This window comes from Limanda limanda, chromosome 10 (assembly GCF_963576545.1).
Source record: "Limanda limanda chromosome 10, fLimLim1.1, whole genome shotgun sequence".
Taxonomy (NCBI): Eukaryota; Metazoa; Chordata; class Actinopteri; order Pleuronectiformes; family Pleuronectidae; genus Limanda; species Limanda limanda.
The window spans coordinates 21,438,472-21,459,880 of NC_083645.1; the positions used below are offsets into that span (position 1 = coordinate 21,438,472).

The window sequence follows — 21,409 nt, forward strand, 5'->3', positions numbered from 1 at the left end:
CGAAAACAAAAATCTTTGGCAGCGGCGGGATTCGAACCCGCGCCTCCGAGGAGACTGGAGCCTTAATCCAGCGCCTTAGACCGCTCGGCCACGCTACCCCCATGACGACGTGTGGATCATACGTTGTACACATACCACTCAATATAATATGTTGGTTCATATACTTAGAAAAAAACATCAAAAGGAAACAAATGACACTCACTTTTGTAATTTTGGGTGATTCTTTATTCGACCTCTTCCTTAGTAATAATTTGTATTACTATAAATTTGGTTCTGTAACCAGAACCCATGTGTAGAAAGCAAATTATTCACTAGATGTCCACAAATTTTGTATTTTATATCATTTATTAGAGTTTGACGAACAGTCTTCAGGGAAACAAAGCACACTTTCCACCCAATCCCTCAGTACACATCTTTAACTATTAGAGAATATATTCAGCATGAGGCAGGCGGTTTAACAGCACTTTGGAGTAAGCACCATCAGATACAGAAATCCAAAACAGAGCTTTTCATTTTTAAAAAAGGAGCAGAAAAGATTTGATAATAAAAATAACAAACACCTCTGAGGCAAAGTACTAGACATAGATAATAACACCACACTGTACAACATAAAAAGTCGGCATCATAAAATGTGCCAGAATAATGGCAGTTTAAAGCCCATGGCAGTGAAGTCAAAAGGTGCCGCCCCAGAGTCTCTTGTGGAGGATATAAAACACCCCTCAGAGGGAGGTACGATGGCTGGCCAGGTGGACTCAGGATTTCTTGGAAGGGTAGGACGGGGGAAGGAGCCGGTGGGAGTTGGCGCGCACCCATGGATGGTCGATGACGCTCTGTAGTGAGAGGCGGTCGGTGGGGTTGTGGCGAAGCAGCTTGGAGATCAGGTCCCGGGCACCGTCTGAGACAATCTTGGGGAATTTCAAATCCACCTGAAAATGGCAAGAAGATACTTATTCATTTAATCAAGCATCAGCAAAAACCACGAGATTCAGATTCATTAGACTCTTTGCACAAAAAGATAGTGGATTACTTTATTCATCCCCGAAGGGAAATTAAGTCGTCATAGCAGCCGGTATATTTGAACACAATAGAATAAAATAAGAATATTGAGGTAGAAAGAATAAAAACCGAAACCCAAGATAAATAGGTAGATAAGGTGCAGTTGCAAGATGATGGAAATAGTACTGATGATATGATGGTAATGTTATTGTTAGACAGTATATAAAAATAGTACAGTATGTATAGTATATAATATAACATAATATATATTTATATATGATAGTAATTATACCAATATAATAGCAGTATATAGTAATAATGGCAGCAACAGTATATATAATAATAATACATATAATAATAATATGTACACATGTATAAATATGTGTATATACAAGAATATACAAAGAGTATGATATAATATATAGTAGAGGTATAAATATAAGTATTTGACTATACAATAGATAATATAATATACTATGAGTTTAAGAATATGTAGACAGAGCGTTTATGCAAGATTTCTAGATTGAAATTCATAAATTTCCTGATACACTATAAACAATATAAAGATACATTTTGTCAATTGTCCAGATAGCTCATACGACTAAAGGATTGGCTCATATTTTTCAGAGAGAAACACCAACCTTCATGATTCTTTTGTATGTGTCTGAATGGCTGGCGGTTTCAAACGGGGGGTTGCCCACAAGGCATTCATAGCAGAGGACCCCAATGCACCACAGATCCACCTTCTCACTGTGGGTGTGGCCCTCAATCATCTCTGGGGGGAGGTAATCCAGTGTCCCACACATGGTGCGGCGTCTGAGAAGGTGTAAAACAAGAGGTGAGCAGGAAGTAGCAACAGTTTCTAATGGAGTACAGTGGTGCATTGGTGACGCCGATTCCTCACCTTAGAGAAGGTGCGTGAACAGACCAACCAAAGTCGGCAATTTTCAGCTCCCCACGATAGCCGAGAAGCAGGTTCTCTGGCTTGATGTCACGATGAATCACTTTCCTCTCATGGCAGTACAGTAAAGCATCAGCTATCTCCTCCATGTACTACAAAATTAAAAAAAAGTAAGCAGTGAATTATAACGGCAAAAGGCCAACAACATACATTACAAGCAGTGCACAAGGATTTGTTTTAGAATTTGGTTAATCTCTTACTGTGGCGGTGCGCTGGTCATCAAATCTTCCACATCTCTGCAGCTCTTTGTACATTTCTCCACGTGGGGCATACTCAAGTACTAAGAAAACCCTCGTGCGGTCATGGAAATAATTGTAGAAGCGCAGGATGTTCGGGTGCCTGAGGAGAAAATGTTGTTCATTTCAAGGTAGCCTGTTGTTGATGCTAGTTCAAAGACCAATCGAAATTCATTTAAAGTTGTTTGTTCAGTATGGCACAACCTCAAACACTCAAAGCGTGATGTTACATGATGTTTTATTTCTTTCAATGACTATTAGATGAAATAAATACATAAATAAAAACATTACATTTGTGACGCAAAACAGTCTTTTTCAGGAGACTTACTTGAGATGAGCTTGAATCTCGATCTCCCTCCTGAGTTGATGCTCCACCCCCTCCTTCTCCATCTGGGACTTGAACAACACCTTCAGTGCAACGATGGCCTGCAGCTTCTTTACTCTTGCAAGGTAGACATTTCCGAACTTGCCCTTCCCCAGTGGTCGACCAATGTCAAAGTCATCAATGGTGACTTTCCTGTGAAAAGGTGCAAAGACAGACATACTCATGTTAACCTCTCAAATAGCAGAGGCTCTTAGACAGCTGCTTGGAATCATTCATAGAAACACAACTGGAGATGGACCAGTGATTAGGGTTGCAAAAGGGCGACAAGTTTCTGGTAAATTTACAGTAAATTTCAGGAAACTTTCCATGGGAAGTTAAGCTAGGGAATTTTGAAAAAAAAAAAACTATGCAAATTAAACGGTGAGCAATAAAAACATCATTCAAAACTCTATTTTACAGATGTATGGAATGCAGCACACACTGCACATTGAATTTCAACCCCCACTGTGCATTCTTCCATCACATGCACAGATAACTCCCAGCATCCTTCACACTACAGCAGGGCTACTGAGGCCTGCTGTAGTGTGCAGGACTAGTCAGGTAAGTTTCAATGATATTACTGGGGAAAATATATTAGCATGCTGATTGAGGATTGTTCATCTGTTCATCTAGCCTATTTCCATTGATTTATCCATCAATTGTAAAATATTTTTACAGCTGATTCCAATTGTTTGGCTAACTATTTATATCTCTGGCATTGCATTAGTGTTTTTTTACAAACTTTTTTCTCATCTTATTCTACAGAACAATGCCACGTGAACTCTCTCATGTGTGGAGACATTTCACCCCATCCAATGTAGAAGGAAAGGCTGTGTACATTTGCAAATACTGTGCAAAGACCTATGTTAAGAATGACACAACGATGCAGAAGCGTATAGTCAAGTGCCCAAAGTTTCCTCAGGTCTCAAATCAGCCTATGACAAAACAAAATGTTTATGTCTGTATATGACAAGGTAAATACAGTTAGTATAAATCACCCACAACATTTCCAGTTTATTCACGTTAATTCCCGTTGATTCCCATGGAAAGTTTCCAACTTTGAATATTCCCGAAATTTTGCAACCCTACTAGTGATTACACGTACCTTGAAGTTAAACTGGAGGATGGGCCAACACACTCTCTCCCAGGGCCTACAAACCACAATACAATCAGAACAGGTATATTTCCTGAGGACTGGGTGGTTTCTGCTAGTAAGAAGGTAGATTTTTTTTTTTTACCTGTGATTGCACTTTTGTCTGCTTCTGCTCGAGGCTTCACCAGAACACGCTGTGGCCCGACCATGTTCGGGGTAGCAAACTAAAATTCAGAGGCAAAAACACAAACGTGCAGCTGTGAGTGACCTGATGACCAATGCCATAACATTAAAAGCAGGAGGGAAGGAACTAAAACGGTGATCACTGAGAACACATGAAGTTAAACACGGAAATCTAAATGTGTTTACAACTATAACTACGTACCTGTCTTTGGAAGCCCCTGGGGTCATTTTCCTTATTCTGTAAAGAAATACACAGAGTGGACATTAACTGAAGTGTATTTGAGCTACTGAGTGCGTCTCTCTTGACATTCATGCGTTATCTTAGCATCCAGTCGTGTTACTTATTTTAGACAATGCCCAAGGTATGCATGTATCAACTGGTCCCGAGAATACACAAGATGGCAGCACTTTATCAGGGTTCTTCCTGTCTGGAATGTGGCTGGCTGAGAGGTGAAAGAACTCAACGAGTTTCCCTGTTTGCTTGAAGATTGAAGACTTCTTGAATTTCCATGATTTACCATGTTCGGGTTTGGACTGTTCAGGTCTGGCATTTCATTATTTCATTTCAGGATGTGTGTCCGTGCATCAGATTATACGATCTCAAGTTGGAAATAGTGTGTGTAAAGTTAAAGGTTCCACTACAATGACAATAGAAACACATTTCGTTGCAATATAAAACCTGATTCATTATGTTGGGATTTCAAACTTTTAACTATAGTCTGTGTCTGACTGAACTCTTAACTAAATAAAGAAGTATTTTTAGTTAGATATTAGGCCTTCATACAGATTAGCAATAACCTTTTGATTCCAGCTAGTTTCAAGATTGAACATTCTGAGAATCAAAAGGTTATTGCTAATAATCTGTATGAAGGCCTAATATCTAACTAAAAATACTTCAATCTTTATTTGGTTAAGAGTTCAGTCAGACACAGACTATAGTTAAAAGTTTGAAATCCCAAAAATTACTACAGCATTGTCATATTTCAGGTTGTGATTTAATTAATTTACAGATAAACATAATATCTTCACGTTTCTGTGGTTAAACAATGACGTTAGGCCCCTGTCCAGGTTAACACTGTTTACCTCGCACTCGGGCTCTATGCACTGACCCTAGTTCAACAGCAGCTGGTCATTTACATTTAAAATTCCGCACTTTCGTATTCCCTTCGTCGTGTGTTCACTTTATATTCAACTTGTTGTCATTGTTCCGCTAGCGAGGCTACATGCTACATGTAAGCTAGCTGTGTTAGCCTAGCTCCCAAACCAACCGGTAGCTCCGCAGCTCGAACCCGCGTCCACGGAGCGACACGGTGACTGGTTCCCAGCGGATTCTAAAGTTCTGGTTTCACCATCAGAACCAGTGAATCCATGATAGTTACCTGCATGGTGGCGAACACACGGAGCGGAGACTCAGTGGAGCTCAATCTGTAGTTTTCTGCTTCCTGCGCCGCCAACGTTTTCAAAAAGACAGCCTCGACTCACACGATTGGCTGGTGAGTCTCACACGGAAGGCTCCCATTGGCTAGAGTCACCGCGGGAGCGAGCCTGTGATTGGTGTATAGCGGTGCTACTCAGACAGAGACCCGCCTTCTTCCCCTTTTCCTCCTTTAACAATGGCGGTGTGTTCAAAATGTGTATTTTAAATGTTAAACTTTTTTACTCAACTATTGAAACCAAACGTTTTTCAGAATAACCCAACTCTTAACACATGAAAAGATCAAATTAACTATTCAAATGAAGGACAATGTATTTCTTTAATAGAGTTTACAGTTTTTTAATAAGAATTTAGATAGATAGATTACTTTATTCATCCCCGAAGGGAAATTAAGTCGTCATAGCAGCCGGTATATTTGAATACAAAAAAATACAATACAATAGAATAAAAATAAAAAATATTGAGGTAGAAAGAATAAAAACAGAAACACAAGATAAATAGGTAGATAAGGTGCAGTGGCAAGATGATGGTAATAGTACTGATGATATGATGGTAATGTTATTGTTAGACAGTATATGAAAATAGTACAGTATATATAGTATATAAAATATGATAATATATATTTATATATGATAGTAATTATATCAATAAAATAGCAGTATATAGTAATAATGGCAGCAACATTATGTATAATAATAATAGTAAATATAATAATAATAACATGTAGGGTTAGGGTTATATAGACTTTTATATACAAAGAATATACAGAGAATGATATATTATATGATACACAGTAGAGGTATAAATATAAGTATTTGACTATACAATAGATAATATAATATACTATGAGTGTAAGAATATGTAGACAGAGTGTTCAAAAGACAATATTTTTGTATAAAATTATATATAATATCAATACGGTTTATATCAACACATATCAAATATGATGTGAAGTAAGTGTATATGTATCTTATCAATACTTTTCCTACACAAATGTAATTTCCTGAAACAAATCCTATTTTTCTGGCATATTTGAATGAGACAACACTAATATCTGAACAAGTACACATGCACTTTAATTCCAGCTTGACCACTTGTGTGTTAATCCTTTACAGTTGTTTTTTTTAATGTATTTTTAACATGAAGTCATTGTCTGTAATATATTTGAAGGTGTTTAGTTTAAGATAAATTTAGCTGCAGCTTCATCACATCTTAATGTTTAAATACATCAGTTATTTTTTGAGTTAGGCTCATGTGTGTGGACTTCACTGAAATGCTGTAACCTTTAAATCAGGTTTTTGATGAATTGTGCAAACCAATCACAAAATACGAGACAAATACACCAACTTTTATTTGCTCAAAATAGATTTATTCAAAACCAGTTTCTCATTTAAGATTTCAATCTTCTTTGTTATTTACATGAGAAATCATGTCAAAAACACTTATCTATGTTTTCCCTTTACATTGTTTTCATTTCATAATTTCTAAAGGAGTAAAATAAAATAAAATGGAAACAAGAAATTACAAAGAGGACTTTAAAAATGGTATGCTGCTCTTCAACAAACACAAAACTGACAAACACCAAAACACCTGCTTGTGACAGACACTTTTTTCTGATCAGTTGAAAGGTGTCAAAGAACAGGAAACAGGTGCATCATATCCTTTCGTTAGTTTCATATCTCTCTCATTGTCGCTTGCAGCTGCTCATGTCTCTACAGTAATACTTACAAATGTTCTATAATATGCGAACTGAGTATTCAAAACACTTTGGTTCGGTTTGGAAGTGACTGTCTACAGATTTGCATTGAAGATGGTGGGTAAAGATTCTGTCAATATAAACCATGAGTCAATGTTTTGTTAACTTTACCAATGTCACCGAACCATTTACTAACCTGGCAGTTCCAAGTCTAGCAAGGCTGCTTTGTGGCAACACAATTTTCAAAGTATTGAAGTCCCACAATTTGTCTTGTATAGCCAACATTGTCATATAGTTGTATTATCCAAAGAAATATTTTCATACTTCATTGTTAAATCTAGCTCCATAAAGAGGACGTACAGCAAACAGCCACAACATTAAAACCTGACAGCTGAACATCTAGTTACAGTGACAGCCGTCAAGAAGTGGGATGTGTTAGGCAGCCAGTGAACACTCAGTTCTTGAAGTTGATTAATGTTTTCTTTTTCATCATTTTGACGGCCTGATGTGTGTGAATAATTTACCTGCAGAAGAAATAGCCCCATGAGGGACTATGAGAAAAAAAGCAAGCCAGCTGGAACAGTGCTAAACTCTGGATGGTGTTCTGCTGGGAATACTCAGGTCCTGGTATTCAGGTAGACTTTAGTTTGACATGTACCACTTACCTAAACATTGTTGCAGACAGCATTCCCTGGTGGCAGTGGTCTCCCTCACCAGGGGAATGTGCCCTGGCACACAACAATCATCACAAAGTTCAAGGTGTTGACTTGGTCTCCATTAGGCAAACTTAGGGACGTCATGAAAAGAAAAATCCATGAAAATTAAACTATCTGATGCTGCCGATGGGCGGCTGTGGATCAGGAGGTCGGTGGTTCAATCTCCAGCTCCTCCTGTCTGCACGAGGAAGTGTCCTTGGGCAACATAATGAGCCCTACATTGCCTCTGATGGCTGTGCTGACGGTGTATGAACAATGTTAGATCTAAAAAAACATTGTGTACAGAAGTGCTGTGCCTATGTGAATGGGTGAATGTAACTTGTGCAGTAAAGCGCTTTGAAAGAAAAAGCCCTGGCGGAAGCCATGCATCGATGGATCAAAGCTGTTTTGGCTCCACACAGGGGACCTTCACAATAAGAGGCAAGTGGTTGTCTGAGTTTATGTTTATATTGTGGATGGCTGTGCATCTTATGTCCTATTTCACATATCTAGAAACCACAGATTTGCAAAGTTGAGACTTGGTATGCCTCTGGCTAGTTAACAGATTCAAAAGACATCAAGACTTATTTAATTACAGCTAACTTTGATTTCTTCAGTTTCACAGAGTACCTGCTTCGTTAGTCATTTTTAAACTTGTTGACTCAAAGGTCTGAAAACATAGATGCTGCACCAGTGAGCTTCATATGAAATAGTAATATCTTTTAAGCTTATGTGGGCAATAATAAAAACTTAAATTGATCATGATATCAATGATGCTATTTAAAATGGCATATGCCTGTGTGAATGAGATATCATTATTTTGGCCAGCAGCAGCTAAGATGTCATTAATCTGCATTAATCTGAATGGAGCAGTTGGTGAAAACTAGTGTGCAGGACGGCAGCAGGACGGCCAGTGAGCGACGCAGACTAGGAATCGGATCATTCGCGTCCTGTGCCTTGTTGTCCTCATTGCTGCTTTCTTCATCTGCAGCTTCCTCACCTTCCTGCTCTTCTTCACCACCACCCTCCCCTTCCACCACTGGTGGACCCTGCCGAGGCTGGAAGGTCACGTCCAAAAACTCCAGCTGGCGAAGTCCCCGGAGCATCCGGCAGCTCCGGACTATCTGCATCTCGCTGAGGGTGCACGCCCACAGGCACAGGCGCTTCAGGTCCTTCAGGCGGCTGGCACAGAGCAGGCCCGGCCCCACCTCTTTACCACCAAGGCTCAGCTCCTCCAGTCCGAGCCATCCTGCCCCTAAACCCAGGGAGGCCATCTGTAACTGGTAGCCCTGCCGCCCAGTGATGCCTATTTCCAGAAACTTGAGCCTGTAGAGCCCTTCCACACCACAGACGCCCTCCTTGGCAGCACAGTTCCTGAGCCCATTGGCAGTGACGCGAAACGTGTCACGTAGCTCCAGTCGATGGAGCCTCTCCCATGATATCAGACTCTGCAGGTGCTGGTCCGTGAAAGAGGGCACATTGTTCAGGACTAAGGTCTCAATAGGAATCCCTGACGGAGAGCCAGGCTTTTTTCCTTTCTTATCCTGTCCTTGCCGTTGAGCACCAACACTGGATGTGGCTTCTGCTCTTTCTTGGGCAGGTGAAGAAGGCAGTGCCTGGTTGAAGAAGCTGCGAGGCAGCTCACAACCACGCAGCTCCAGCACCTTTAGAGATGGAGGTAGGACCTGGCAGCTGGACAGGCTTCTCAGGTCTGCGTGCAGGAGGTAGAGCTTACTCAGCCGAGGGCACTTTGTGGCCAAAGCTTTGAGCCAAGACTCAGAGAGAAAGGTGCCGCCTCGGGCCGAGAGCAGCAAACCACGCAACCGGAGGCACCTTAGTCCACAACCCAGATACTGACGCAGCAGGACCCAAAGAATACGGGACGTCACCTTACACACAGTGGACAGTCCATGAATATGTGTGTGTATTGAGAGTGGAGGGTGGGAGGCAAAACAGAGAATATGTCAATAATTTCACAGACACACACAATCCATCTGTTATAGTGTTAACTTCAAAAGAGGCTTAGGGCAAGATACACACTAAGGTATTTCAAAGTGATTAAAAATACTGCATTAAACATTACATTTCACAATTAAACCTTAAAGAGGATTTTAAATGATTTAAAAACACAAGAGATATAAATACATGACAGGAGGAGATGTAACTGCATGGAATTCAACTCTGTGGTGCAGAGAGTGAAGCTAAATGTCGTAATGTTTAGTCTGGACTATGGAAATCATAAGCAAAACCGAAAGTGGTCAAAGAAGGTCAGAGACATATTTGATATAAGAGTCCTCCAACTCTTTTATACAATGACCGACTGGAAAACATAAACCTGAACATTTAAGATATGTAATCAGGATTCTTGGTTTTGTTTCAGAGGTTGTTTGTGTTGTACACACTATAAAGATTTTACAGGACCGATCGAAACTAAGAACGTAGGGTAAAGGTCATCAAATTGTAAATGTCAGTTTTGATGTGTGTCAATTTAATATATTCACAGCCTTAAACAGACATGATTGGTCAGGAATCCCATGATTATTGGAGGCTTTGTTGTCATTGATTTATTGTGACGACAAAGTTTGAACCCAGTGATTCTGATTACTCAAGGATTTTGACTTAAAGGCTTTCAGTCGCTCTCAGGTTTTCTTCTTTATCACCAACTAAAATGGGGAAGTTGTGGAAGCACCTGGTTTTGTGTAACAAATGTGTCTATAGGTGTGTGGTGGTGTCTAAACACTATGATGTATGACTGGATCAATGAAAAAGAAACACACTGTCAGTAACTTACTCCTTTCCAGGCAGTCAGGTCGACAAACCTCCACAGCCGCTGGTCTTTGACGAGGCGTTTCCATCTCTTACACACTCTGCGGAAGTGAACACAACAAACAGTGTCATCATGTGACTGGAGACAGAACAAAGACAGAGGTGGACGCTTTCTGTCTCACAGGACGAGGATCTGCTTGATAAAGGAGGACAAGCCTGTGACAGCTGGGTTACATGTGTCTCACCGTCCAGCTCGGACCAGTTCCCTCACGCTGAGGAACGACAGCACGTCTATCAGGATGTTCTCCGGGAAGTAGTCCAGGTTCCAGCTTTTAAATTCTTCCATTTTGTAAACAAAACTCCTCCGGACCCCTCGACACGGGACTAATACCGCGACGCACCGCGGCTGCGCACGAACCAACAGTTCCCCCGGAAACAGCTACCCGGAGACTCTTGGCCCTAGCGGAAATAACCGGATGAATTAAATATATTTGTTTTATTCAGCAACGTCTTCAAATGATGTACTGAAGAGAAACAGAAAGAAAATAAAAAACTACGTTTCAAATTTGTTTTGTTTTGTTTTGTGCACTGCTACACACTCCAGTCCAGAAGGTGGCAGTAATGCGCCTATAGGCTGGTTTGCCATCCGCCAATTAACATAATATTAATAATGATTATTATTAGAAAATGAAGAACATCAGGTTAAATTAACTAGAATTTAGAGAGTATACATATTTTTTGTATCTCAATATAATAGATAATATAGTTATAATTTATATAAATCTCTAGTTTCATATTTTAAGTTTGATTCTTGCCCTATTTTTTAGACTCACTGACATCTACTGTTCCCTAATTTTACAGGTGCATGTTATGTCTGTCTATCTATCTATATAACTCTCTATATAACTCTCTCTATCTATCTATCTATCTATCTGTCTGTCTGTCTGTCTGTCTGTCTGTCTGTCTGTCTGTCTGTCTGTCTGTCTGTCTGTCTGTCTGTCTGTCTGTCTGTCTGTCTGTCTGTCTGTCTGTCTGTCTGTCTGTCTGTCTGTCTGTCTGTCTGTCTATCCCTCTCTGTCTCTCTGTCTCTCTGTCTCTACCTATCTATCTATCTATCTATCTATCTATCTATCTATCTATCTATCTATCTATCTATCTATCTATCTATCTATCTATCTATCTATCTATCTATCCATCCATCCATCCATCCATCCATCCATCCATCCATCCATCCATCCATCCATCCATCCATCCATCCATCCATCCATCCATCCATCCATCCATCCATCCATCCATCCATCCATCCATCCATCCATCCATCTCTGTATCTATCTTCCCTGACCCACACTCCACACCAGCAGGTGGCAGTAATGCCACAAATTCCTTGTCGACCAACCGCCAGTAAAAGCCAAAAGAAGAATAAGTAGCCATCCATGACGTCAACAGTGCACTGCGCCTGCGCGGATCACCGGACAAGATGGCGACCAGCAATGGTGGAGGAATGGAAGTGGATGGGGCAGGCGAGTATTTCTCACTTATCTCCCTGGTTCTTCCCGACACCGACGGGAAGCAGTGCCCGGGCGGAGACGTGTTCCGCCCCGCAGTGCTTCCGGGGGTCGTTAGGGCCGATCTGCCGCTGGAGGCCGCGGGCTGCTCGGTGCCAGCGGGGCTGACGTGAAGCAAATCTCATGTAAAAAATGTGTCAACAACTGAATCACGTTGGATGTGAGATCGGTTCTTTTCTCGTGTGTCTCTACATCGTGTGTCGGTGGAGTGCACCCGAATCCTTCCGCACAAGTGGGTTCACATATAAACTCGTATTACTGAGACACAACAATGACCACATGTCAAAATACAGATGTGGAGCCAAAGTAGCAGCACATCTGCACCGCTCGTTGTTTAAACATCCGATTAGACCTGATTCAAGATGTATAATCTATTAATTACTCGTGTCTGATCAGGTTTTCTACATTAAACCCTCAGGCTGGGTGACACGGTCCAAAATATATTGAGATAAACATGTTCATCAATCCATATTGACAATTGTCTTGATGAATTAAAGACAGAGGTTTGCTTCTCAATGAAGGTTGTGGCTTTAAACTCTTCATGATCAAAGGAGGACAAACAATGAATACACGTGAGGTGGATTAATGATATCTCTTGATATATTGTTATTGATCAACATTATATTGATGTTGTTTTATTGTCCGGCCCTAGTATCATATTTTTAATCCTTTAATTCACCTCTATTCATTTTCTCTCCCGGGTTCATGTAAATATTGTTCATTTTAACAGTCACAAGATATTTTACTTCATTATAAAGTCCTTTCCTCCTCTGTATGAGTCTTACTGGTCCACAAGTAGCTCCACACTAGTGGGAATATCAATAAATTACACAAATTACTCTTAGTAAGTATTTAATCAGGAAAACATATAGTAGTTCAACAGACCTTTTGACAAACAAGAGATTATAATGTAGAGCTTTTAATGAAACTGTTCCAGAGAGGAGCTGATTCAACTTCATGGTCATTGTGCAGATTTCAGTTTGTGTGCTGCTGTCGACCTGTATTACAAAGAACAGCTGTGTCTGTTCCATTATTCATATCCGGCTAAATAGCACAAACACATCTCTGTTTAATGCAACACAAACTACATCCTCCAGAATCATCAAACCGTTAAATCATCACAAAAGGAGCTTTACAACTTCCCGGGATGACTTTCTCACAACCAATAGTCCAAAGATCCAAAGATAAATCTATTTGTGATTGCAAATCCTCATATGTGAGAAGCTGGAGACAGTAATTATTTTGAATCTTTACTGATAAATGACTTAAAGAATTAATCAGGTGTTAAAGGAATTTCGTCAAAGAAATCTATGGATTGACTTTTGTATTCTCGCAGTTGCTGTATTGTTAAAGTCGTTTTTGTCTGTGTGACTGTAGCCAGCCCCAGTGTTATGGCCGCAGGCGTCACCGGGAGCGTCTCTGTGGCCTTACATCCTCTGGTTATCCTCAACATATCCGACCACTGGATCCGTATCCGCTCACAAGAGGGACAACCAATGCAGGGTACGTATGATACGCTCTGCAGGAATAACAACACATCACAAACCAGTGCATCGCTCATCACCTGTTCTGCAGCTGAACGTAATGAAACGGCTCATTGGGTTTTCTCTCCTGCTCAGTGATCGGGGCCCTGATAGGGAAACAGGAGGGGAGGAACATCGAGGTGATGAACTCCTTTGAGTTGCTGTCTACAACCGTAGATGAACGAGTGCATATTGACAAGGAGTATTACTACACCAAGGAAGAACAATGTAAGTGCTGTGTGTGAGGGCGAGAATGTGCTTCTGTTGTGTATGTGTTTACTTTATTTTCACCACGAGACATCATAGATCAGTTATTGATAAATAAGTATCAGTGAAATGTGGCTGTAATTCTTCTGTAACATTTAACGTGATCTCTCAGTCAAACAGGTTTTCAAAGAAATGGAGTTCTTGGGCTGGTACGCCACGGGGGGGCCTCCTGACCAGTCCGACATCCACATCCACAAGCAGGTAGGAACAAGTCACAGCTACAACATGTACAGTAAATATGAATGAAGTCAGACGATGAACAACCTGAGATCATCACATTTTCAGTCAGTGGCACGTGGCTCGATTATTTGAAGTTGTGCTCAGCACCTGTTCTACTGGTTGTTTCCTTCTCCCCCCCTCAGGTGTGTGAGATCATTGAGAGCCCTCTCTTCCTCAAACTCAACCCGCTGACCAAACACACCGACGTGAGTTTCCCTGCATTCTAAATCCCTTCAAGAATTCAACAACTGCCCGATTATGTTCCTTATTCAGATACAGCTGCTCGAAAACAACTTGTCCTGTCTTCTTTCAGCTGCCTGTTAGTGTTTATGAATCTGTGATCGACATCATCAATGGCGAGGTACAATATATATATATATATACAATATCATCCATTTTTTTCTTATGCAGTAACCAGTTTTCTCTGCGCAAATAGCTTTATCTCGTGTGTGTGTTTTATCTCTGCCCAGGCGACCATGTTGTTTGCTGAGCTGACGTACACGCTGGCCACGGAGGAGGCGGAGAGAATCGGCGTCGACCACGTAGCACGAATGACGGCCACCGGCACCGGAGAAAACTCCACAGGTTTGTCCAGAGGAATGTAACCACAGCTCTGCTGCTTTACATGTTAATGGCAGTGAGTGTTATCTCACTTTCTCTCCAGTGTCCTGTTGGAAACCTTCTCACTCGTTTCTAAAGACGCCTGTTTGTCGGACTGTTTATTTAACAGTTAGCAGTTAAAGCCCTTATCTCAGACACATTGCAAATCCAAATCAAATGTTTATTACAGCTTGTACCTACAATGTCTTACAATAAGCATTCTTGTACAGATTGTGACAGATTCCGGTCTAATTCTTCAGGTAGTACTGAACGAATTTGAATAATTGTAGATCATTTTGAAGCACATTACAAGCGCCCTTATTCCATTCAAATAAATATTCAGAGGCACGTTATTGTATACTTAACATAAAAACATTTCATTGAAAATGAATTCTGTTTGAAAACGTTTTTAACTCTGGTGTTTTGTTTATGTCTGTTAGTGGCTGAACACCTCATAGCCCAGCACAGTGCGATAAAGATGCTCCACAGTCGGGTGAGGATCATTCTCGAGTACGTCAAAGCCGTGGAATCAGGTGAGTGGACCGACAAGGTTTTTTAATGATGCACTGAGAGCAAAGAATGTGGGAATATGTCTGGAAAACAGCTGTTTCTAAATGGGATGTTTCCCTTCCTCACTTTTACACCATTCAGTGAGGCCCCACTTTGAGCGCAGCACCATAATTACCAGCTCCAGTTTGATAACATCATCTCAGCTCTTTTTTTATTGTCCCTTCATAACAAGCTCTGTCTTTTTCTCTCTCCCCCATCTGCCTTCATGTGCCGCAGGAGAGGTGCCGTTCAACCATGAGATCCTTCGAGAAGCAAACGCCCTGTGTCATAGACTGCCCGTCCTCAGCACCATCAAATTTAAAACTGACTTCTACGATGTAAGTCTCACATACACATTTGATGACTATTTTTGTAATATGAGATTGTTTTTTATCAAAATATCAGTTTTTAAGTAGACGTGGATGATGCTGGTGAAGATGATGACTTGGCATCCATCGTGCTTTTGGCGATAAGGACCATGTGATATCCTGTAAACAAAAACATGTGCTTTCCATAGTGGAATTTATGCGTCATGTCCTGCCTCCTGCAGCTCTGCCCAGCAGCCAATGCTCCCCTGGTTGTTCTGGATATTTTCCCGTCTATCTCCTGCTGCATTCTTCACATGTGAAAAGCAAACTGAGAATGAAAATATCCTATAAATTGGGTCCCGACATTTAGCAGAGCTCTTGTTTGAAAACAGTTATTACACTCAGCCTCAGGCCCATTTATTCTGACTGAAAATAGAAATCCTTTGAAACAGATATATCGTTTCTAACTCTGATAATTCTCTTGACATAAAAGTACTCTGCTCCGTTTGGTCTGGATAAAGACAAGACAGTAGTTTGAGATGATTGTACTGAATCCTGATAACAGATGCTTCCTGTAACTGTGCCTCTTGTTTTCCCTGCAGCAATGTAATGACGTGGGCCTCATGGCCTACTTAGGAACCATCACCAAGACCTGCAACAGTATGAACCAGTTCATCAACAAGTTCAACGTCCTGTACGACAGACAGGGCATCGGCCGGAGGATGAGAGGACTCTTCTTTTGAGCCGGCGGTCAGCTGAGCCAGAGACAAAAACAAGCACTGCAGTTTAATTTCTCTGTTTCGTCGTTTTATTTTATTTTTTTGGTTTGTTTGTATTTTGGTTAGCTAAGACAAACTCATAACCAACAGTAGCTTTTCAAACCAGTTTACCGTTTTCAATTACAACCGCGAGTGTATCCAAGAGCACTTAATTACACCGATCAGTAAGAGATTTGTACAAAACTCTCGGGTCAACACAGAAATGAATCCACTGTACATGATCGTTATATTATTTTACCCTGTTTGTTTTATCGTTTCTGTTTGTAATAAATGATCTGCTGATTTTCTTCATGGGAGTTTAATTTGTCTTCTTCCTGAATTTAAGTGATTATAAACAGCGTAAACATCACAGAACACGGCTCGTAAAAATGTCAGACCTGCATTTTTAAATGAGCCTGTGAAAGTACAGTAACTACGTGGAGCTGCTTTAGCTTCAGGTTTATTGTCAGGAGTGTTTGCAGTTAGCTGATCCCTTGAAGAGTGTTCCCGCTGTGTGATCGCCTCGGGAGGTTCTGGAAAGATGGGCATACGCACTAGGAAGAGGGGGGGGGGGGGGTTATGGCTGCAGAGTCGGGGGTCTAACTGGAGTCAGCGTTTACATAAACCAGGTGTAATGACCCCCTGCGTTCCACACGTTGACTTTACTGGTCTACTCCCACCTGCCATGTGGCAGCAGCTTCCTCTTTGGGTTTTCATGCAGTGTGGTAAAAACACATCCAAAGACCAAATACTTCTCGGGACAGTTTTGTAACATTTTATTTGTCATTACGCCAAAATACATCATTTGCATTACATGCTTGTGTTGACTGCTTTCTTACATACTGACAGTTAATATGTCAAGTTCTCACTTTAGAGAGGTTCCTACAAATATGGCAACTTATTTATGCTTTTGCTTTGTCTGTGACGGTGCAGTCGCAGAGAAGCTCAAAGATAAAAACACCAAAAATGTGGATATTGTGCAACTTAAATGTTTTCAATGAAAAGTCTTTTCCTCCTTCACCTCCCAGATGTTTTACTGGCTGGCCTCTGCAGTCTCATCAGCAGGCTCAGAAGGATCCACCGGCTCGGGGTACTTGAAGCGGACCGGGTCGTACAGCTCGTCCCTGGGGTCGTAGGGCATAGGGTAGTAAGGGTACGGGTAGAATTTAGTTTTCTTCTCGATGGGTGCAGGAGGTGCTGGTACCTCCTTCTCCTCCATAGGTGGTGGTGGTGGTGGGACCTCACCCTTCCCTTTCATAGGCCTGGGGGGGCTGTCCACCAGGCAGTCGGGGTCCCAGTAGGGGTCACAGTCGTACTCCATGCCCTTGAAGGTGCGGACGGGAGCAGGGCCAGCCTTGACAAGGACCGGCGGAGGTAGGACAAACTTCTTTGGTGCAGCGGGAAGAGGTTGAAGCACTGCCACAGGGGCGGGTGCAGCCTTCTGGGGGGTGCAGTGGGGGTGGTAGCGGGGGTCGCAGAGCACTGGGATGGCGCCACTGGGCAGGTAGACGATGTGGGGCTTGCAGAGCGGATCCTTCTTGTTGCACAGATAGAGAACATCGGCCTGGGAGATAGATGGAGCAGCTGGGAGAGGAGGAGGGGGCGCGGTGGGCCTCGGGACACCTTTCATGAGAAGTGGAGGATGAACCCCTTTCATCGGAGGTGGAGGAGGAACCCCTTTCATGGGAGGTGGAGGAGGAACCCCTTTCATGGGAGGTGGATTGGGAACCCCTTTCATGGGAGGTGGAGGAGGAACCCCCAGCTTGTTCTGGTAGTAGGAGGCATTGGGGCCGTAGGTCTGCTCCAGTTGTCTCATCTGCTGGTAGAGCATCCGCAGTTTGTCGATCTCATAGAGCTGAGAGGTGGAGCAAAGAGAGACAGTGAATCCAACAGGAAAACCCACTCATTTGTTATAATAATAATAACAATAATAAATAAATACAATCACCTGTAGAGAGTAAAAAGATTTATTAAATAATCTGGCAGCCTTATTTGGAGTACATGGATACACCACCAACGATACCATAGGACTGTAACTATTTGGAGCTCTGAATTACATTATTTACTGTGTCATTGCGGTATTTCTCTGTGATGTGTCATCCTATGCACCAACTTTTTGTTGTTGTTTTGTTTTCTCTTTGGGTGGTGGGAATTATTTACTTTATTTATTTAATTAGTTTTATTTCATCTATGTGTGTATTTTTTTTATTTTGTTATGTAATTTTCTGTAATGTCTAATGTGGGGTGTTCTCTACGCTGTGCATGTTCTCTTACATTGTGAAAATATTTGGAGAAATAAAATATTCTAAAAAAAAAAAAAGATTTATTAAATCGGTGAGTTCCATATTTTACAACTTTTTCATTTGTTTATTTAAGCAAAAAGATTTTAAGCAAAAAATTCAGATTATTTATATTTTGACAACTAATTTCTTTTTAGCAAAAAATTAAATTGACTATGCAGTGAGGTGTCTATGCAAAATACCTTCTCCTTTTCTCCTTATTACAGAAGTCAGGCCACTAGAATGAGAAGTTTGAAGCCCAGAGGCGGTGTGTCCACTTGTCCACAACCCCATATCCTGACATGTAGCGTACAGACTCTTGACTCTCACCCCCTCAGTGTGTCCGATGCTGCTGTAGTATCGGTAGTAAGCCTGGAAGTCGGGGTTTCCTCGGTGCCATCTGGGGTCCACGTTGCGTTTGGGTCTGGAGTGAGTCAGGAAGCTGTTTGCTTGCTCTGAGGCGATGTTAACGTGACTGACAGGAACCATCTCTGTTGACAGAAGAGTTGATAACCTTTCAGTTACTGCTGCACAAAGGGACAAAGAGTTTACTTTTAAGCTGAAAAGTGATTTAAAGCTCAGCCGTTACCGTCCTGCTCGATGGAGTTCAGTAATGATTTGGCCTCCATCAGCCCTGGGAGAGGAAACAAAACATGTGTTAGATTATAATGTCCCAGAATCATGAGACATTTACTTTTCAGAAGTTGTACAATAGAGAATCAGACACTGACCTGGGAGCAGCATCAGACAGCAGAGAGCCCCCCCCAGCCATAATGTCGAAATCATCTTGAACCACTGATACAGGAAAAAAATGTTTTGCTTGAGAAAAGATGTAAATTTCACAAAATCCTTGTTTTCTTATTATTAGAGTATAAATTAGAAATAGAAAATTAATTTACAATATGTATCCAACATTATGCACAACGTTAGACAAGTTTTAAAAGGTAAAAAAGCAAATTTTTGGTTTTCTTACTCAAATTGAGGCTGTGTAAGATTTAACAAAAGTGTTTTACACAAAAGAAAATAACTCATTGATTTTAAGAAGACTTGTCTCCAGGTTTATCTATTGTCCCGTCAGGTTCCTGTCAATTGTGATAAAAAGCAGTTACACCATGTTAACTGACTACCATCCAGTTTCTAGTTCATGATGCTGAACACCTCGGTCCCACCCGTCCGTGTGTCACTCACCTGGCTCAGGAGGCTGTGTTCACTGGACCAACTTGGCTGACTGGGTTAAATACAGAAGCCAGTGTCAGTCCCACTGACACATCATCTCCTGTCCAATGGGATTTCACCGAACCTGAGACCAAACTCTGGTCCCCGCCTCTCTCTTTAATACCGTTTAATATGAGGCCCTCTGGCGCCAATTAAGAATAAAAAAGCCCCTGGACTTTAGCAGCAGAGTCGTAAAGAGAACAGACTTCAAATGGAAACTCCCCCATTAAGTCTGAGAGGAAAGCATCACCTGCTGGGACGACTGCTGCCGTGGGGGAAATGCTGCCGACTAACACAATATCTCAGCCAAACAAAAAAACACAGCAAAGCCTCACAGATGACAACTCACACAGAACCTTGACTTTGACACGAGTCGTAACGAGGATTCTGGAACGCTCACAGCTCCTGAAGGTGCTTGTGTCTTTACCCAGAGAACACCTGCTTTAACAAAGAGTGGCTTCACCTTCCTTTGGGTCTGAACATGTCCACGATAAAAAATCTGAAGTGCTTAAATTTAAACTGCATTCTTACAGAAGTCCGTCATACAGTTTATGTGACATGTCTTAACATCACTGCATGTGATGCACGGCCCCTGGGTTCCCATTCAACTACTTGAGAAAGTATTATAAACAGGATAAATGCTGCTAGCATATACACGATGTGAGTATAACAAAGGCAGTTTTTACTTGTTTTTGTTGCTGATCAATCAACACGATTCTCTTATATGATGCACCATGATGTTGCATCATCTAAAAACAAACTAGACTCAATAACACCAGTCTCTAAATATGTGGTTTTCTCATCAAGATCCATAATTATTTCCAGACAAATTGGTGAAACTATAAAACTATCTTGTGATGTTAAAGTAATAAAAACTGGGGGAAAAAATTACATCCGGCCTCAAGATTTAATGGTTTTTTTCTTGGCTTCCTTCCAACAAGTTTAGTGTAAATCTTTCTGGTAGTTTTTGTGTGATCCTGCTAATGAACAAATAAACCGACGGGGTTAAAAAAGCAGCTCCTCAACGGAGAAGCTCCATCTTGATCAACAATAAAATCCTACATGTACATTAATGCATCAGCAATAATCAGTACAATGGAATAAGCCTAATAATGACAATCACTTTCCATGCACAGTTGAGTTTCCCTTGCTGATACAACTTTTCAAACACAGGCCTTCCACTAGAGTTTTTATGTTTTACATCAGAGGATCGACTTTGGTGTTTAACTCTCTAATGGGCTTTTTTTCTATATGAAGTGAACGATGATGGAAACAATGTCTGGTTACAGCTCCTTGTTCTGTTTTACAAGGAAGGTGTTTGAGGTGTTAGTGAAAGCTGCAACAGAGCTGCTAACAAAACACTGAAGGTGAAACTTCGGCTTAACTGTTCTTAGTGTTGTAAGAACAGTGACTCAACATGTAAGGTTTGAATGGAAGAGATCGACCTGTGTGCTGACTTAGAGGTTATTCAAGTAAAACTTATTCTTGGGTATCAATGTGCAAATAAGATTTTATTTCTCTGCATATAAATGTGCTCTGATGACTGAAAGAGGAAATTAGGTATTTTCAGGAATGACAGGACTGAGAATGTCAGGGTTTGTTGAAACAAATTAGGTAACCATGGTGACGGACTCAGGGTTAATCTCAGTTTCCCTCGTCTCAGCGTTTGACACCTAAATGAAAAGCAAACTAACTAAAACT

The 21,409-nt window shown here is 41.2% G+C and overlaps 4 protein-coding genes and 1 non-coding gene across 5 annotated transcripts; 1 reads left to right on the top strand and 4 right to left on the bottom strand.

Annotated features, from left to right (window-relative positions):
* Positions 1-16: 16 nt before the first annotated feature.
* On the bottom strand, positions 17-98 carry trnal-aag (transfer RNA leucine (anticodon AAG)). Its single transcript has one exon. It is a non-coding gene; the product is annotated as a tRNA-Leu (tRNA).
* Positions 99-375: 277 nt separating this feature from the next.
* aurkb (aurora kinase B) lies at positions 376-5,277 on the bottom strand. The gene is made up of 9 exons (XM_061080092.1): positions 5,213-5,277; positions 4,036-4,071; positions 3,796-3,874; positions 3,663-3,708; positions 2,522-2,710; positions 2,158-2,296; positions 1,901-2,049; positions 1,638-1,812; positions 376-926 (listed from the first exon to the last, which is right to left on the bottom strand). The coding sequence occupies exons 1-9, from the start codon at positions 5,216-5,218 to the stop codon at positions 753-755; spliced, it is 993 nt and encodes a 330-aa protein (XP_060936075.1). The 5' UTR covers positions 5,219-5,277; the 3' UTR covers positions 376-752.
* A 1,452-nt stretch (positions 5,278-6,729) lies between these two features.
* LOC133011798 (F-box/LRR-repeat protein 12-like) lies at positions 6,730-10,791 on the bottom strand. The gene is made up of 3 exons (XM_061079701.1): positions 10,671-10,791; positions 10,451-10,526; positions 6,730-9,548 (listed from the first exon to the last, which is right to left on the bottom strand). The coding sequence occupies exons 1-3, from the start codon at positions 10,769-10,771 to the stop codon at positions 8,505-8,507; spliced, it is 1,221 nt and encodes a 406-aa protein (XP_060935684.1). The 5' UTR covers positions 10,772-10,791; the 3' UTR covers positions 6,730-8,504.
* Positions 10,792-13,371: 2,580 nt separating this feature from the next.
* cops6 (COP9 signalosome subunit 6) lies at positions 13,372-16,526 on the top strand. The gene is made up of 9 exons (XM_061079505.1): positions 13,372-13,493; positions 13,610-13,741; positions 13,893-13,981; positions 14,143-14,205; positions 14,313-14,360; positions 14,470-14,584; positions 15,040-15,132; positions 15,386-15,486; positions 16,059-16,526. The coding sequence occupies exons 1-9, from the start codon at positions 13,382-13,384 to the stop codon at positions 16,197-16,199; spliced, it is 894 nt and encodes a 297-aa protein (XP_060935488.1). The 5' UTR covers positions 13,372-13,381; the 3' UTR covers positions 16,200-16,526.
* Positions 16,527-17,247: 721 nt separating this feature from the next.
* LOC133011467 (uncharacterized) lies at positions 17,248-19,279 on the bottom strand. The gene is made up of 4 exons (XM_061079196.1): positions 19,225-19,279; positions 19,083-19,127; positions 18,824-18,984; positions 17,248-18,069 (listed from the first exon to the last, which is right to left on the bottom strand). The coding sequence occupies exons 1-4, from the start codon at positions 19,277-19,279 to the stop codon at positions 17,248-17,250; spliced, it is 1,083 nt and encodes a 360-aa protein (XP_060935179.1).
* Between the last annotated feature and the right edge of the window lie 2,130 nt (positions 19,280-21,409).